Source organism: Thalia democratica, chromosome 9, assembly GCF_965202585.1.
Source record: "Thalia democratica chromosome 9, ktThaDemo2.hap1.1, whole genome shotgun sequence".
Lineage (NCBI taxonomy): Eukaryota > Metazoa > Chordata > Thaliacea > Salpida > Salpidae > Thalia > Thalia democratica.
The window spans coordinates 18,739,656-18,756,648 of record NC_139173.1 but is presented as its reverse complement, the minus strand read 5'-3'; the positions used below and the strand labels follow the sequence as shown (position 1 = coordinate 18,756,648).

Genomic DNA, 16,993 nt, shown 5'->3' with positions numbered 1-16,993 from the left:
CTTTTTTCTAATATTAGTAATAACTTAAAGTTTATAAAATATGTAATTTAGTCTTAATTAATAGTCTTTGTTTTTCATTTCGAAACGAAGGTTAAGAAGTTTTTTGCTTAAAATGAAAATAAAATGTAGGTTGAGTCACCTAAACCATGTAAGCGATCATGTAGAAGGAAAACAAATTAAAAAGAAAATTAACTGACTTAAAATTATTAATTCTATTACAAATAGAACTACTAACTAGCTTTTAAAACTAGACAAAATTTATCAACAAAAAGTCTATCTTGTTGAAAGATGTGTTTGCGGCCTGCATAACATAGAGAAATTATACTATAAAAATTAAAGATACTCTTTATAAGGATAATTAAATGAAATTAACATTTAATATACACACACTACAATGTACTCAAAATAAAGAATACGTTTTAAAGTATATGTTAGAAAAAAATGTTTTTACACAGAAAACCAAAACTTTCTAGCTACAAATAGGTCGCGGGCAAAATACTTATGTTGGCGTGCCGGATCTGGCCTGCAGTTTACCCACTCTCATTTAAAAATCATCGTAACATTAAAAAAAAAAAATTCGAATAAAACAAACTAAATTATTATGTTTCAATTGTTTATACAAACAATAATGTACTTTATTTTCAATTTTATTTTTTAAATATTTTTGTATTACTTCATTAAAATCGATTACATTTCAATTTTAAAAAGTATATAAAATTACAGCTTTAAAACACTGAAAATAAACTTTTGAATTAAAATTAAATTTTTAAAGTTGCTTTAAACATTGAAGTCTTTGTAACTAATTGTCTAAGAACTTTCAAAAGTATTTTCAGATAGCGACAGGTTTATTTGGTTTCAATTCTAGGATGCTTAACATACGGCGCGCCACTCAGATCCAGTTTTATTATTTTTTGTTGATTTTGTTTTTATAGGTTCTATAGTCGTATGATGTAAAATAACAAACAGTCTAAAAAATAATACTCTAATAAAATTTACACCACGATACAACTTTAACTCTGATTAAACTGTGGGGTTAATTTAATTATTATTTTGTTTTCTTTTCCATATGAATTTACAAAAGTGAGGTAGCCCGCAAAATTATGTTTCTAATAAAATAGTACGTTATATGCAAAAGGCTATTTCATTGGACCAACCTACTAGAAAAAATTACCCTTCCTATACTTCTGAATTAAAGCAAAGAAAATGTATATTGTTACAGACTTGTTTAAACTTCAAAAATAGAAATATTAATAATTTTTCTAGAATGATTAAAATATTTAAATAAAAAAAAAGCTTGATGTAAAAGTAGAAACAGTTTTTCTCAGTAGAAACAGTTATTATTATACTATTTTTCAAATATATTTAAAGCAGTTAACTTAGTGGGAACGTTTTTGGCTATCTCTGATATTTTTTCCCGCAATCATAACGAACCTTGTTTTTAACTGCAAGACCATCCAACGTTCATGTGAAATTCAGCGACCAGGTTTAGTCCTCATCAGGAACACGTATACACAATGAGGACGAAACTTGTTTACAGAATGTCCAATGGATCGTTATTGATAGACTTGCAGATCGGGACATGTTCAAAATTCCCACCGATTAAAATCCATCCAGTCAAATTCGAGAACCGCTTACCGATCGAGTGATAGTGAAAAAAAAAATAAAACGCAAAAATGTTTAAAATAAACTAATAAAGAAAATGTTTAAAAAAATCGGGTGGATTTTAATAGTATACCTGCAGTTCAGTTTAATGCTATAGTTTAAAACAGTTTACTTTTTAAACGAAAAACTAGTCCCAGTAAATCACAGTTTAAAGTGATACGCTTATTTATAAAATATACTAACTGTATATTTAATCTAAAAATTCTCTGACTTATATTCAATTTAAATGTTGATTAATCATTAAAATCATAACGCTTACGATATTCAAAACTTGATACAACTTTGAGAGAAAAAAAACTTCAACTCATGTATGTCATTTATTATTTTATTGATCTTATAAGTTGTCAAAATTTGATTGTAATTGCACACTCTTATTTAAACTCATTTTACAATCCTAATTAGTAACTTTTACACAACTGCTTTAAAAAGCTTAATTATTATTGGTATTTATCAGAATTAGTTTCATGGGTAAACATAATATACAATAAAGTAATACATCAAACTTATTATTATCAAAAGCTTCTAAAGTTGACGAAACTAGATTGTTAAGTTAAATAAAAAAAATTAGAATTAGGTTTTAGTTATAAGTCATTAGAAAAGAAAATCGTTAACAGTTATTTAAGAAAATAAAATGGCTTCAGGAACGAAGTTAAATCGTGTCTATTTTTTTATTTATTTTAAAATTATCAGATAAATATGCCGAGAAGTAGTTATGGACTGTAGTAATTACATTTCAACCTTTCATTTATTAAACCAGTACATTTCATGATGTTTATTATGGCCTTTAGTAAAAAAAAAGTTTGACTGAAGATAAACGACTAGTTGCTTTAAAAAAATTTAGATTTTTTTATCTTGCGTTTAATATCTTTGTAAATAAATAATACCGTGTTTGAAAGATATAAGAAATTTTAAAGTTTTATTTACATTCTCTAATACCAGTTTTTTTATTGAAGTAGAAATACTTTATAAAAATCTATAAAAGCAAGTTTTTGATTTACCTACAGTTTAAAAACTCTATAACATATTATAGTAATAAGAAAACTTACTAAGCTATAAAATAATTATAAAAATTCAAGTGTTTACGAAATTAAAAGAACAAATTTATATACAAAATTTTATAAGAAAACTCAATTCACGAACCTAAAAAACTAAATCATTTAAAAACTAAACAAAACTTAGAAAATATTTATTGAATAAAAATATTCTACAATATAGAAAAGTAAAAAGCTACTTGACATTTATTATTTGATGCAAGTTACAGTAGAAAAAAAATGACAGTTAAAAAACCTAAGAATTTTAAAAAGGAATATGAAACTAAGATTGCACAAAAAAAAGACTTCAATGTGCAATACACAGATGGCAAGACAAAACATTACAGCTGTCTAGTTTAATACAAAAAACATATATGCATTTAAAAATGTTAAATTTAATTTAAAAAATGTGGTCGACTTTCAAATAAGAGTTTAATAATTTAATAAATAATTGTAATTAATTGAAACTACTATAAAATTTGAACAGTAATGATTTGAATATCACTTGAATTGAAAAATTAATCTTACTAACTAGAAACAGACATTGAAAAATCTCTACAAATAACATCTTAACGTTTTTTTTTTCACTAAAAGTTGGGCCGTTTTTCTTTGTACGCCAACAAAATGTCTTTCAAACACTCCATGCTTTGCGGGGAGGGCGAGTACGCGACTATGCCACCGATGTTGGCCCACGTGGGCAGGTTGCTGACGTTGGGAACCGCGTTTTTCAAGCTGTTCTCGTGGCACATCTGGAGAAGGTCGTCCGTGCTCACATCCCCACACTCCACTGTTGAGTTAAAAAAAACTTTGAATGAAAAATGTTTCCCTCAACAAAAATCAAATAATAAATAAACACTTTCCATGTTAAATTATGATCGCCAGTCATCAAATAGGTGAGTTTTTAACTGTTTCTATCAGGGTTATCCAAACTGTTTTTTCAAAAGGCCCCCTTTAAAAAAACTTAAAAAAGCTATGGTCCCCTCCAAGAAGATTACTCAAAAAACTACCATTAAAAACACCTAAGACCTTTTTTATTTTTCTCTTCATCTACAACTCCGGAATATCTAGTGTAAGTTTTAAAACTACCATAAAACCACCTAAGGACTTTTTTTGCATTTCATCATTAACTCTAAAATATCTAATGTAACTTTCAAATTATGACCTCATGGCCCCCTGTGGCTCCTTTACTGCTCATGACATCTCTTTGGCCCCTTTGCTGCTCATGGCCCCCAGTGGGACCACTTGGCCCACTTTGAAAAGTCCTGGTTTTTACTAACTGACAAAAATGATATTAGAGATATTAAAATTAAATCTTATAAGTCTGATTTTTATCTTTAGGATAGAATTTAATAAAAAAAAAGTTTTAAAATATAAAATCTTATTAAACAGAACTTTTTTTTACAAAAAAGATATATTTCTTAATAAAACATTTCGCAGCTACATTCTTTTAGAAAAACATCTTTATTCTTTTAAATTTATGTAGTTTATATAACAAAAAAAATCACAATCAATTCTAAACTTGTTTGCTTATTATACTTTTCACACACCAACAGGTTAAGGCAGTTATTTAATTCTATAAACAACAATTTTAATATTATACTCAGTTTTATTAGGCTTATTTTGAAAAGCATTGCTTAACTTAAATTTATTTCTCAAGTTTACAGCTAAGGTAAAGTTTATCTTTAAAATAAAAAGAGTTTTAAACAAAAAACCTAAAAGGGCTTTAGTAAGAAAATCAAAAGTAATAAGTTAAGAGGTCATGACAATCAATTAAATTTTTGATTACAAATTACTTAAGTTTTTAGAACTTCATGCTTAGTGAAAAAATACGTTACCATACATTTATACTGAATAGTTACAAAGGTAATTAAAAAAATAATTTATAAAATACGGATAAAAGAAAGTTACTATATTCAATTTACAAAACTCAAAAACAGTATTGCACATTAAACTGTATAAAAGTTAGCAGCAGTGCGTTGAAAATTTGAATTTAAAATACTTTCAATTTCCTTCATTTTATAACAAATACTACTTTTAGTTTTTTTAGTTCCTAAGAAACATTTACAGCAAAACAGTGGTAAAAACAAAATAACGGTGCTGTTATTTATCTTTCATTTAAATCACAAAAATATTCTTCAATGCGCAGTGAATGCATATACGAATACTTCAGTGATCGAGTCCTCACACAAAAACTACATTTAATAATGACAAAAGCATGTTTAACATACCGAACTGTCTGAGCAGTGATGCGAACTGGCAAATTCCGCCGCCGATGCTCATCAGTATGGACTGAACTGCGCATGTGTCCCATTTGTAACATGAATCTGACGTGGACACGTACAAATCGACCAGCCCTTTGTAAACGCATGACGCCTGCGCAAATACTAACTTTCAATTAAAAATAAAAACTGTAAAGTAAAAGAAGCTGTATTTTTAAAAATAATTGCACTATACTCCAAAATAAAACTAATGGTTGTCGGAGAAAGAACAAAATGGTTCGTAAAATGTACAATTTAAACTACACACTATTTATTATCAATTTTGCTCAAGTCTCATTTTTGTCAATTATTGACTAAAACTATTTATTTAACTTTTTTTAAATTGTTTTAATTAATAAAACAAGTGTACCAGTTTTTTTGAGTTAGAAATAGATAAAAAACTTAAAAAAACATTATTAAAAGAATTAAATAAAAAAAAACCTAGTAAAAAAAAGCATTAAAGTAAGTAGTATAGTAAGTCTGACAATTATTTTACGGGAAAAAAATTTATAACAAAAAAATTATAATTTAAAAAACAAGCATATAAATTTTAAGGAAGTTTAATTGGAGTAAACCTTTTGTTCAGGAACAATGACTGTGGCTTACACGAAAAATAAATTTACCCTAGTAAAACCAACAAACACCAAATTTTCACTGAAATGAAACGGTTTATATGAGGTAATAAACACAAATAAGGTTTGATCAAACTTGAAATTTAGTTCTCATGTTAAAAACTGTCACCCTTGGTCTAGTCTAGTCAGTAAGGACGGATTTAAATATTAACCGGTAAAATAAACTTGTACCTTAATTAGTAATTGATTCCAAACATTTGAATCAAATATGACAAAAAAAATTAAAAAATTAATATCTACATAGAAAAACAAAGACAGCTTAAGCAAAACAATCAATGATAGTTTACTGATGTAATGGAAACCATGTATAATATTGATGTCTGCACAAGTAAGTAACAATTAAACTAAATTTAATGAAGTTTTGTTTGAAAAAAATTGAGGAACGAGTATTTTTAGACAACTGAAGTATCTATTTTTTATATTTCAGGATAATATAAACTTAAAAAAAATAGATAAAAATCTCCTTAAAGCTAATTAAGTCGAGAACTTTGAATTGTTTGATTTAAAACTAATTATAATACTATTACAACTGAAGTATGACTAACTACATGAATCATAATGTTATTTAAGTATATTTATGATCGTAAAAAGAAAAGTTAAACTATTTAAGTAAAACCACAGAATATTTTCGAAATGCAGCTATTGACCTTTTTGTTAAATTGTAAAAGGAAGTATGTGTATTTTTATTTCAACAATGCACTATATTTGGTGTATTGACTTAAATAATACAGAACAATTATTAAAGTTAGGAGAACTTATTTGCGAAGTGTAGTTTCATATTCTTACTGTTAACAATGACTTTGAGGTGATTTAAATTTTGAACGGTAAATGTATAAATCTAAACATTGAAGTATAAAGCTTTATTTCTCACTTGTTTTAGCTAAAAACATAAACAGTACGCAATTAAGTACAAATAATAATTTAATTTAGGTCAATTATTTAATAACAAAAGTCTACTTTGTAGCCACAAGCTCCAGCAATCAGAGTGCTGAAATTGCTGCATGTCGAAGTGATGTGAATGAGTTCTTCATCGTTGCTACTCATAACCACCAATTTGTTAGTAGTCCCACCAACGAAACGCTCAGATAATGTTTTCTGCGAAAAGTGTTACATTGTAGAGACGTTATTGAAATTTTTTAAAAAGAATGGAAAAAAATTGAGGTCATATGACCTACATGTAAATTTATTGTTTTCTTTTTACGCAGAATGTAGTTGTAGTTTGCTTATGTTTACTAATAACACGCATTAAATTATGTAATGTCACGTGGAACTTTGATAATTTATAGTGAAATTTGTCATATTTGAATTTGCTTATGTTGCAAAAATAAGTAAATTCTTTAGTATATATAAACATACATAAAAACTTGAGTATAGAGATATTTTCCATAATATATTATAACTACTTAAATAATATACTACATAATATAGATAAACAACACTTTCTTTTAAAACAAGTCATCCAAGTAAAAAAAACAATCAACATTTTTATTAAATCTAGTTTTATAAAACATAAAATTTTGTAGAAAACAATGCATAGCGTTTATAATATCTATGATAATATAAAAAGCAATGCCATAGGCGTAAACTGAATCTTTTCAGATAGAACTACTTATCTATTAGTCTAAGTTAAAAACTTTATAACAATTGTTGAATACAGACAGTTTCACTAGCTCTTGTTTTACCAACAAGGTTTTCAACTTTAAATTGAAAAAAAATCCTTTTTAAAAATATATTTTGCAACTTTTCTAATACAAACTAAAAACTTTCTTTGAAAGTGTTTTTAATGAAACATTGCTTAAGTCTACAGGTATATATACAAATAAGGTATATATAATTTTACTTACAGAGATTGCAAAAAAAGCTGATACTATTGTTACTAAAAAAACTTTTTACACTTAAGTTTTATGTACACTTTTAGATTGTAGTATTGTGTATTAAAAAATAATTCTTCTAAAAAAATAATAACTTACTTTGAACAAATCTTCAACATTGTTAAATTCTGCCCCAGGGACTGAACACGACCAATAACATTTTGAATTCCATAAACTATTTCAATGTATTTGTAAATTATTAGTTTAGAATGTATTCACAGAAAACAAACAATTTATTCAAAGTTTAATTATTATACTATTTAGCTTTACTAATAGAACTTAATTTGAAAACAATTTTAATTTATAAATCAATTATTAAAATGTATTTAAATGTACAATAGAGACCGTATAATTTGATGGTTGTAGATGCTTTTTTAATAACAAAAGTATAAATTATTTAAAAGCCCTTCAAGTGGGCTCTGTGGAAGGTGATTTAGTTTATATAATGGATATAGTTTATATATGGCAGTTTGACTTGATAACACTTTTTAAAATTGTTAATGGTAAAAATAAAGAATTTTTCAATCAGTTTTTTGTTTTTTCTAGGACCAATTATAATTTGAGAGGAAATAATAAAAAAATAAAATGTAAATATAATTTTAATAACAGTCAGTGGCAAAACTCTTTTTTCTGCAGAACAATAAATATGTGGAATAGGTTACCGCAGGATGTGGTTTCGTGTGGGAGGGTGGAACAATTTCAATTAAAACTAAAAAAAATCGATTTAAATAATATAAACACAAGTAAAATACAGTGATTAACGAATAAAAAATCATTTTAAAATATTAGTATCACTAAGATCAATTTTTCTTCCTTACGCCTTCCCCCTACAGATTATAAGTTTATATATATAATTTTTGTAAATGTGTAATCTTTTCTAGTCTATGCATAGGTTTTTATATGAGAATTTATTTCGTTTTGTTCTATGTGCATACTAAGTTATTATTTATCGTACATGACTATTTGTTTGTATTTTTTTTTGTTGTTTATTTATTTTTTTTTTTACTGTGTTGTTTTTAGATTTCAATTTTCATCGAATGTAATTTGTTTGTTTCTTTTCTCGTGTGTATCGTTTAAGCGGCTCGGGTTTTAATGCCCGAGTCCATCTTTGCACAATAAACTCCAATAATAATAATATAATCACATCATTTTCTCTAATTAAATATATATGTATATATATATATATATATCAATAAAGTTATTTTTATCATGGATTTTAAATTTTTTATAAAAAAATTTTTATAACAAATAATAAAACTTAAGACAGAAATATTCTATATACAGGTTTCAAACTTGTGTTTAAATAGACTAGGGTTTACCAAACTCATTTTCATAATTGCTACCTTGCAAGTAATTTAATATTTAGTTGCATTAAAGGCATAGGAGAAAGGATTTTTTCTTAATTCAAATTGGTACTTATATAAAATCTTAAAGTATAAACTTTAAATAAGTTTTTCTAGGATATAAATATTTTTATAAATTTTCAGATATAGACATTTTTGTAAAAAGTTTATGATTACAAACGTATGGATCGCAATATTTATGTCGTCAATTTTCTAGGAAATTTAGAAGTTCACTAAAAATTTTTCTTCTTCTTTGTTTTTAAAATAGAAACTTTTATCCAGGAAACTATTCTTATATAGTTTAAATGACACTCAACTTTGGATAGATTTTTAATGAAATAGTCTTTTACTGCAATTTTTGTGTGCACCTTCCACTAGAGACTTATTTAGCTCACCGATTTTGTTTACTTATATCTCTAAAGTTAATTAGAATTTTGTTATACATTAAAATTTTCTGGTAGCTTAGATAAAACTACTAAAAAAACATCATATGAAAAAACAAGGTGGATCCCTATGCCCTAAACTGATTAATCACCAAATTACTTTTTGGTTGCTTTTCTATTTATTTCCCCATGATAGCCATAATTGTTCCTAAGGGTGCGACATGGCCCACTTTAGGAAACCCTGCAATAAACTAATTACTTAGTTTACTTGTTTAGTAAAATTAAAGTTTGTAGAAATTTAATACAATAATATACAAAATTTTAAAAATCTATCTATTTTGTCTTTGTTTATATAACAATTATCAAATTATACAAATTATTACTGTTTTTCTTCACTTAACTATGTTTTAAAAAGGAATTTAATTAAATGACTATAAGCTTAATACAGTTAATTAAAAAGTATACCTAAATAACTAAGTTTCATATCATATTAAAAGAACATTTACTTTAAATCAAATTATATTTTTTTGCTACTAACTACTTAAAAGTAACTAAATATTTAAACTAAAGTAAAAAATACTTACAAATAATTAAGTTATTCTAATATTTTTTCTTGATAATTAACATACTAAGGCAATAGGGGTAAGAAACATTTTTACAAACTCATTTAATTTTAAACATCTTTAACGTAGCTAGCTATTTATTTTTAATAGTTTTAAAATTACTTTTTGAGATATAAGGGTAAAAGTTTAAATGTTAAATAGGTTTTTAATAAAAAAACAAGTAAAAAGGCAAAAAATAGTATTCATTAAAAATATATGTTTTCCTACAAATTTAAGCAATCATTCTTAACCTTTTCCAGTTAATCTTAACTTAATACTTAACTAAAGATATGTAGGATTTAACTTTTAATTAATTAAAAAAAATTACTTCTGGTCATAAAGTTGTATTGCTTATACATTTTTACACTTAGAAGTATTTCTTATGATGAAATTTTTTTTTTTTGAAAATTTGAGGTTAATTTCTTTTATCATTAAGAAAAGATAGTTTTTAGTAATTTCCAAAAATTAGAAAAATTAACAAAGAAAACTTTCTTCTCTATACACTTGTATTGTAATTTTGTCACTAAATAATTTTTTCTCATAGATATATCATTATTTTATTGTTCTACTAAAGTTATTTTTTAAATATACAATTTTACATTTAAGGCCAGGGTTAATTTTCAGGGTGGCCACGGCTTTTTAGATTTTTTTTTGACATTTTTACGAACAATTTTTTTCAATAAGAAATCGAAATCAAGATAAAAACTAATCTTTTATTTTAAAGTTGCAATAAATAAACAATTAAATAGTATACAATCTTAAATATAGTTCTTATTTCCTATCTAATCTAAATTTTATTATTTTGCAAACAAAATAATACAAAATTACAGGTTTTCATGTAAAACAACAATTTTGATTCTTTAAAAAATGTTGATGCCTCATATAACTTTAAATACAACTTTTTTTATTGTATAGTTATTTAAAAAACTGTTTAAAGTTCGTCTCACAAAAACAAAACAGAAGATTTTATGTTCTTTAAGGGTAATACATGTAAATTAAAAAACATAAAAAACTAAACTAAAAAATTGACACAAAAAATAACTATTTTAAGGTTGAAATCTTAAACAAAATTTATATATTATTTCGAGTAACACTAACAGTTGTAATAAAACTTTTAGATTTAATTTGAAAAATTAAAAGTAATAAACTTATTTTTTAACAAACTGAAGAAACTGATAAAACCTTGGTATATACAACTAACAATAAAACTTTAAATAAATTATTTAAGTTAGCGAAAACTTATACAAAAACCATAACTTTCTAATTCTCATACCATATAATGAACTTGTTGTTTTAATATTTAAAGAGTACTAGTAAAATTATAAAACAAAAACATAATACGCATTTAACACAAACTAACTTATCATTCTCTGAAATCCTACTACAGAATGGTTCAAATACTACTCCTAAAATAGGTAATCCAGATTGCAGACTGTAGGCACCCATTAGTACAGCTACGCATTTTAAACCTTGTTCAGCTACCCCATTTTTCATATTATCATCTTTATAGTCTTTAACATAATGATGAGTTCCATCTAAAGTTATTCTATTTTATAGTTAAACTAGTTATAGTTAAAAAGATTGTAATATAGTATTTATTTTGAAAATCAACATATAAGTTTAAAATAAAAACTATTACATACTTAATGTTTTCAGTAATTTGTAATTGAAAATTCTTAATTGTGAAATCAAGTTTTCTATCATAGTTTTAATTCTTCTTAAACAAAGAACTTTAAAAAATTACATTAAAACCAAAAAGAAAAGAAAACTGAAACTTACCTATTGGGTCAACCCAAAAAGCAGTTTTGTCAAAACAAATATGAACATTTTCCAAAGAATTCAATGCTTCTTTACTTATATGATTAGATACAGAATCTGTTAAGTCTTCATGAGTCAAATGAGCCAAATTTCTAAAAATATAATTACTTTGTTATGTATAGCTTAAAACTATTATTTGAAGTATTATAACTTGTAAACAAATCAGCACAACAAAAAATTAAATTTTAGATAAAAAGTTTACACTAGACATCTGACCACATTAAAACACTTACAAATAAATAAAACTAATACTTAATAAAAAAGTAAGATTAAATAACTAACATTAAAAATAAAATTAAATAAAATTGATATCAAAAGATAGCAACCATCTAAAAAAAGTGTTACAAAAATAAGAAAAAATACCAACTTAGCTGCATACTTATTTCCATCAAGAACTTTACTCAACAAGTTAGCAGTTTTTTCTTCTGTATCTTGAATTTGGACTATTATTTTCTCACCAAATTTGTTTTTGAACTCATTATCTTCTTCTCCAAAAACTCTAGTTCCGAGACCTGAAAACTATTTTTATTCAATAAGTAATTCACAATCAGTAATACAATACTAAAAAGTTTCTAATAAAGAAAAACTACAACCTATTTAATTTTTATATAGATTAATAGTTATAAAATATAGCAGTATAACAAATAGTTATTTTCTAACATTTTTAGAGTTTTAAAAATCCTAGTAATTAAAAAATATTACAAAAGTAAACTTGAATAACAAAAAGCTTATAAAAAAAATCAAACTAACTTGAAAACTATAATATAATTTTTAGCTTAAAAGTTTATATTAAAGTAAAGTAAATAAAAGTTATGATAAGCAACACTAATAACATAAGCAACATTGTTATGTGCAGTTTACTATCTTAATATACTTAAAAAGGTCGTTTTTTTTTGCAACAAAAACCTGGTAGTAAATAAATTATTTAATTTGCCCATTATTATTTAAATAAGCTCTTTACATTTCATTAAATCTCTTTTTAGTTAAGACAAGTAACTATACTAAAGTAAAAAATAAAAGTTATAAAACATTTAAAACTTAGAATCATATAACAGTAATAACTATAAGAATATATATACAGGATTTGTGAGCGAATTTTTTTTCATTTAGCCTGACTGAGACCAATTTAGCCTGATATTTTTTCAAAGTAAGGAAAATCCCCTTTAGAAGTCATTTTAGGTATTGGGGGTATTGATTAGTACTATTGTAGTCTCCGACTTCAACCAGCTTTATCTCAAAAATATTTTGAGCTTATAAAATCTGCAAAAAGCAACTCATAGCTTAGTTACAACTCAATAAAATAAGACTAAACTGTAAAAAAGGTAATTAACCCCTCCTTATGCCCTTAACATAACAAATTTAGTGCTTAGTTTTAAAATATATTCATATATTACTAGTGTAAAAATTCAATACATATTACTAAACACAATTGTTCAATTCAATTAAGCACTAAGTAGAAACATTATAACCAAAAGATTTATAATAAAACGACGTGCATTGTCGTCTTTTATTAAAATTTAAAATGAAACGCTTACACAAGAATTAAAATTCAAACAAACAGCTAAGTTGTTCTCCGACTTCAACCAGCTTTATCTCAAAAATATTTTGAGCTTATAAAATCTGCAAAAAGCAACTCATAGCTTAGTTACAACTCAATAAAATAAGACTAAACTGTAAAAAAGGTAATTAACCCCTCCTTATGCCCTTAACATAACAAATTCAGTGATTAGTTTTAAAATATACTCATATATTACTAGTGTAAAAATTCAATATATATTACTAAACACAATTGTTCAATTCAATTAAGCACTAAGTAGAAACATTATAACCAAAAGATTTATAATAAAACAACGTGCATTGTCGTCTTTTATTAAAATTTAAAATGAAACGCTTACACAAGAATTAAAATTCAAACAAACAGCTAAGTTGTTTACTAAACTGTAATGTTTAAACTGTATTTTTTTTTCATAATTATGACATATGTAATCTACTCAAAACTAAATAATGAAAATTCTTAAACTTTTTTTTTGAGATTCAACATAAGGTTTTAAGCATTTATATTTACAAATACAGACTGATTTTGTCTTTAATAACTAAATACTTATTTAGAAATAAATTCACATCTCAATTTGATCTAAAAAAGATTTCTCAATTTTTCTGAATCAAAAATTTTCAAGCATTTGAACTGAAAAAACTGAGATTCTCAAATCTTTAAATAAAAAAACTGATTTAGCCTGACGCGCAGGAACCCTGTATATAACTAAATAAAACTGTTTGTTATTTGAAAACAAAAATACAAAAGTATATCTATTATTATACAGTAGTAGTTATTTTTTATATCAAAAAGTCCTTAAAGTTTAAACCATCTTATACTTTTTAATTTAAAATACAAATACTTGTATGTCATTAAGTAAAAAGACGTTATGTTAAATGCAGAAAGTAAAACTACTGAAATAATAATTTTATCAAAAAAAATTCAACATAAAAAATATACTATACAATACTTTATTTTAAATCTAAACTAACTTTATTATCAACAGTGTGTATCACTACTTGCTGAATTAGAACATCTGCTAAAGTTTTAAAATCTACCCTAGAATTTGGTAAAATTGATTTTTGTTGGACAAGAATATCAAACAGTTTCTCATCTTTTCTTATTGTTGAAGCTATTCTTGTAGCCTTATATCCTGCTTCTACAAGACATTTCATGAGAGAATCAGCCATATTAATATTTAATTTTAATAATTACTTTTAAACTAGTTTCTATAAGTAAATATATATGTTTATAAGATGTAACGTTATAAGGCGTTAAATCCTGGAGATCCTGATAAGCTAAGCTTATCGGAATGTATACCACAGATGTTCTTGTGCTAAAACTTTATTTTAACTAACGGCGTTTCACTGCTCTCAAATAAATTTAAGAACAGATCTACGGAGTCTCAAAAAGCTCTAAGAATAGAAATCTATTCTTAGAGCTTTTTGAGACTCCGTAGATCTGTTCTTAAATTTATTTGAGAGCCGTTAGTTGAAATAAAGTTTTAGCACAAGAACATCTGTGGTATATATGTTTATATATAATTACTTTACTTTCTATTTATAATATAAAAAAACAACTAGTTTTCAAATCGTTTACTTAGTTTTGATGCTTTATGCATCTCCTTAGAACGATAAAAAGAACAAAGTAAGGTTTTTAAAGAATAAAACAAAAAAACACATTGTGACGTTTCAACTAAATTGAATAATTTTAGTTAGCCTATTTTAAAAACAACTTATGTACAAGTTAACTTATCATTGCTTTGTTTGTTCTTGTTTTTAGATTTATCTTGTTGTTATTTTTTTGTTATTATTTAGTGGTTTTGGTTCTTTTGAAATACATATTTTGATTATGTAGGCAGGGTTGCTGCCTTTCTTTTCTTTTATTTAATGATAAATCTTTTTTAATTTTTCAATCTCGTATTTTTCCAAGCAACATAAATGGCATGTTTTATTGTTTTTTGGTTTTGTTTTGGTTCTGCAGAGTATTTCCCATTTTAAATTATAGTCTTTTTTTGCGTCTTTTAATTACTTTACTTTCTATATAACTACAAAAAAGTCATGAACAGTAAAACAAAAAAAAAGTATTTCTAAAAATAAATTATGCAGCAAAGCAATATAAAATAAAATACACTGGTGAATGGTAATAGTACATGTTAGACTATATATAGTAATAAGCAAATATAAATACTTAAAAAAAAATATTTAAACAATTTCAATGATATAAAAAACAATCAATAAAATATGTTTAATTTTTTTTAATTATTTGGATGCTTATAGTTGTGCTGGACTCATGGGACAAATAGAAACACTTAAATTTTAAAAGTCAACAAAAAAAAAATTCAGTTACTATATTTATATTTGTTAATAAAATTAAAAGTACAGTTCTTATTCACTTATCCGGACTTCACTTATCCGGACGCTCACTTATCCAGACAGTTTTGGTCAGAAGAAAATTTAAATAAATTTCAAAAGTAAACACAAAAATTTATTCAAAAAGTTTCAGAACTTTTTAAATTCTATGAGTTTTCTGCAGAAAAACGTGGAAAAACTATAAAACAAGCGTCTATTATTTTTAATTTAAGTAAAACTTTCGATAAAAACTTGTTTGTTAGGAGTGATATGTTTTCATTAAACTGACTTTAAACTTAGTCAAAGTTTCCCGTTTTCTTTCTGTTTGGTTTTTAAATTAAAAAAAAGTCTTTCATTTCATTTAAAGAGATAAGTTTACATTATTTTTTGTTTTTAAAGATAAATTTAGTTTATATTTTCTCTTAAACAAAAATTAATATTTTTTTTTAAATTAATAGTTAGGGCAAGTGGAATTACAAATGATGAATTTTACTTGCTTGAGCCATAAAAAATGTATATATTTGCAGAAGATTAGTAAGTCTGATGTTTTTCTACCATAGAAAAAATAAACTAATTAACCTTAAGTTTAGCTTTTATTATTTAATCATTTTATTATATATTACTTACAATTACTATGTATTTGATTTTACCACAACACTTTTATTATGCATTGCATTATATGCAGCAGTATATTATTATATGAAAAAAATAATTTTTTGTAGTTATCCGGATTTTTAGTTATCCGGACACGTTTACAGAAAAATCTTGCCCAACGTGTCCGGATAAGTGAATAAGCACTGTACTATTTTTAGATATTTATTTTTGAAACTATATATTCTGAAAAAAAACAACCAATTAACAACTAGAAATTTGTACTGAGCAATATCTAGATAAAGAATTCATTTCAAATTAAATGAAAAAAATCATAAGGTTTTTTAATGATATAAAAAGTGTTGTGAGTGATCTCTAAATGGATGTCACCAAGGTTTTTTTTTAATTGTTTAAAAGATAGTTTTTGTTTATTTTAAGATAATTAAAGTTTATTATTAATGGAGCAGGTAAAATTACATATGATCACAATAATTTTTCCCCAGAAAACATTTATTGTTGCAAGGGGTAGAGTTTGAGACTAATGCTTTTTTAACTAAAAAAAAGTCACCAACTAAAATTATTAATCTTTTATTATTAGTTGAAAACTTATAGGTATGTTTGACTCCTGGGACAAAAAGTAATACTTTATTTTTTTATCCTTTTTAAGTATTCAATTAATAAACTTATATATAAAAATTTAATCCAAAGTAATATTTCTATACATTAATCTATAGATCAATAACTTCTTAAAGAAATAAAAACAATTAAAAACTTAAAATTAGTAAAGAGCAATTAAAAAAAATTAATTTAAATCTAAATGAATAAAAATGTATAAGTGTACTTCTATATAAACCTTTTATCAAAATTTACTACAACTCTTGTGTTTTTGGACTGGGCAAAAAATTCACAATTTTGCA

The 16,993-nt window shown here is 24.7% G+C and overlaps 1 protein-coding gene across 1 annotated transcript; it reads right to left on the bottom strand.

The window, feature by feature from the left end:
* Positions 1-2,894: 2,894 nt before the first annotated feature.
* LOC145844065 (inositol polyphosphate 1-phosphatase-like) lies at positions 2,895-14,359 on the bottom strand. Its single transcript, XM_082951404.1, has 8 exons — positions 14,127-14,359; positions 11,968-12,119; positions 11,562-11,692; positions 11,143-11,317; positions 7,554-7,629; positions 6,541-6,678; positions 4,922-5,066; positions 2,895-3,480 (listed from the first exon to the last, which is right to left on the bottom strand). Exons 1-8 carry the CDS (start codon positions 14,322-14,324, stop codon positions 3,281-3,283), a joined length of 1,215 nt encoding a protein of 404 aa, XP_082807530.1. The 5' UTR covers positions 14,325-14,359; the 3' UTR covers positions 2,895-3,280.
* Between the last annotated feature and the right edge of the window lie 2,634 nt (positions 14,360-16,993).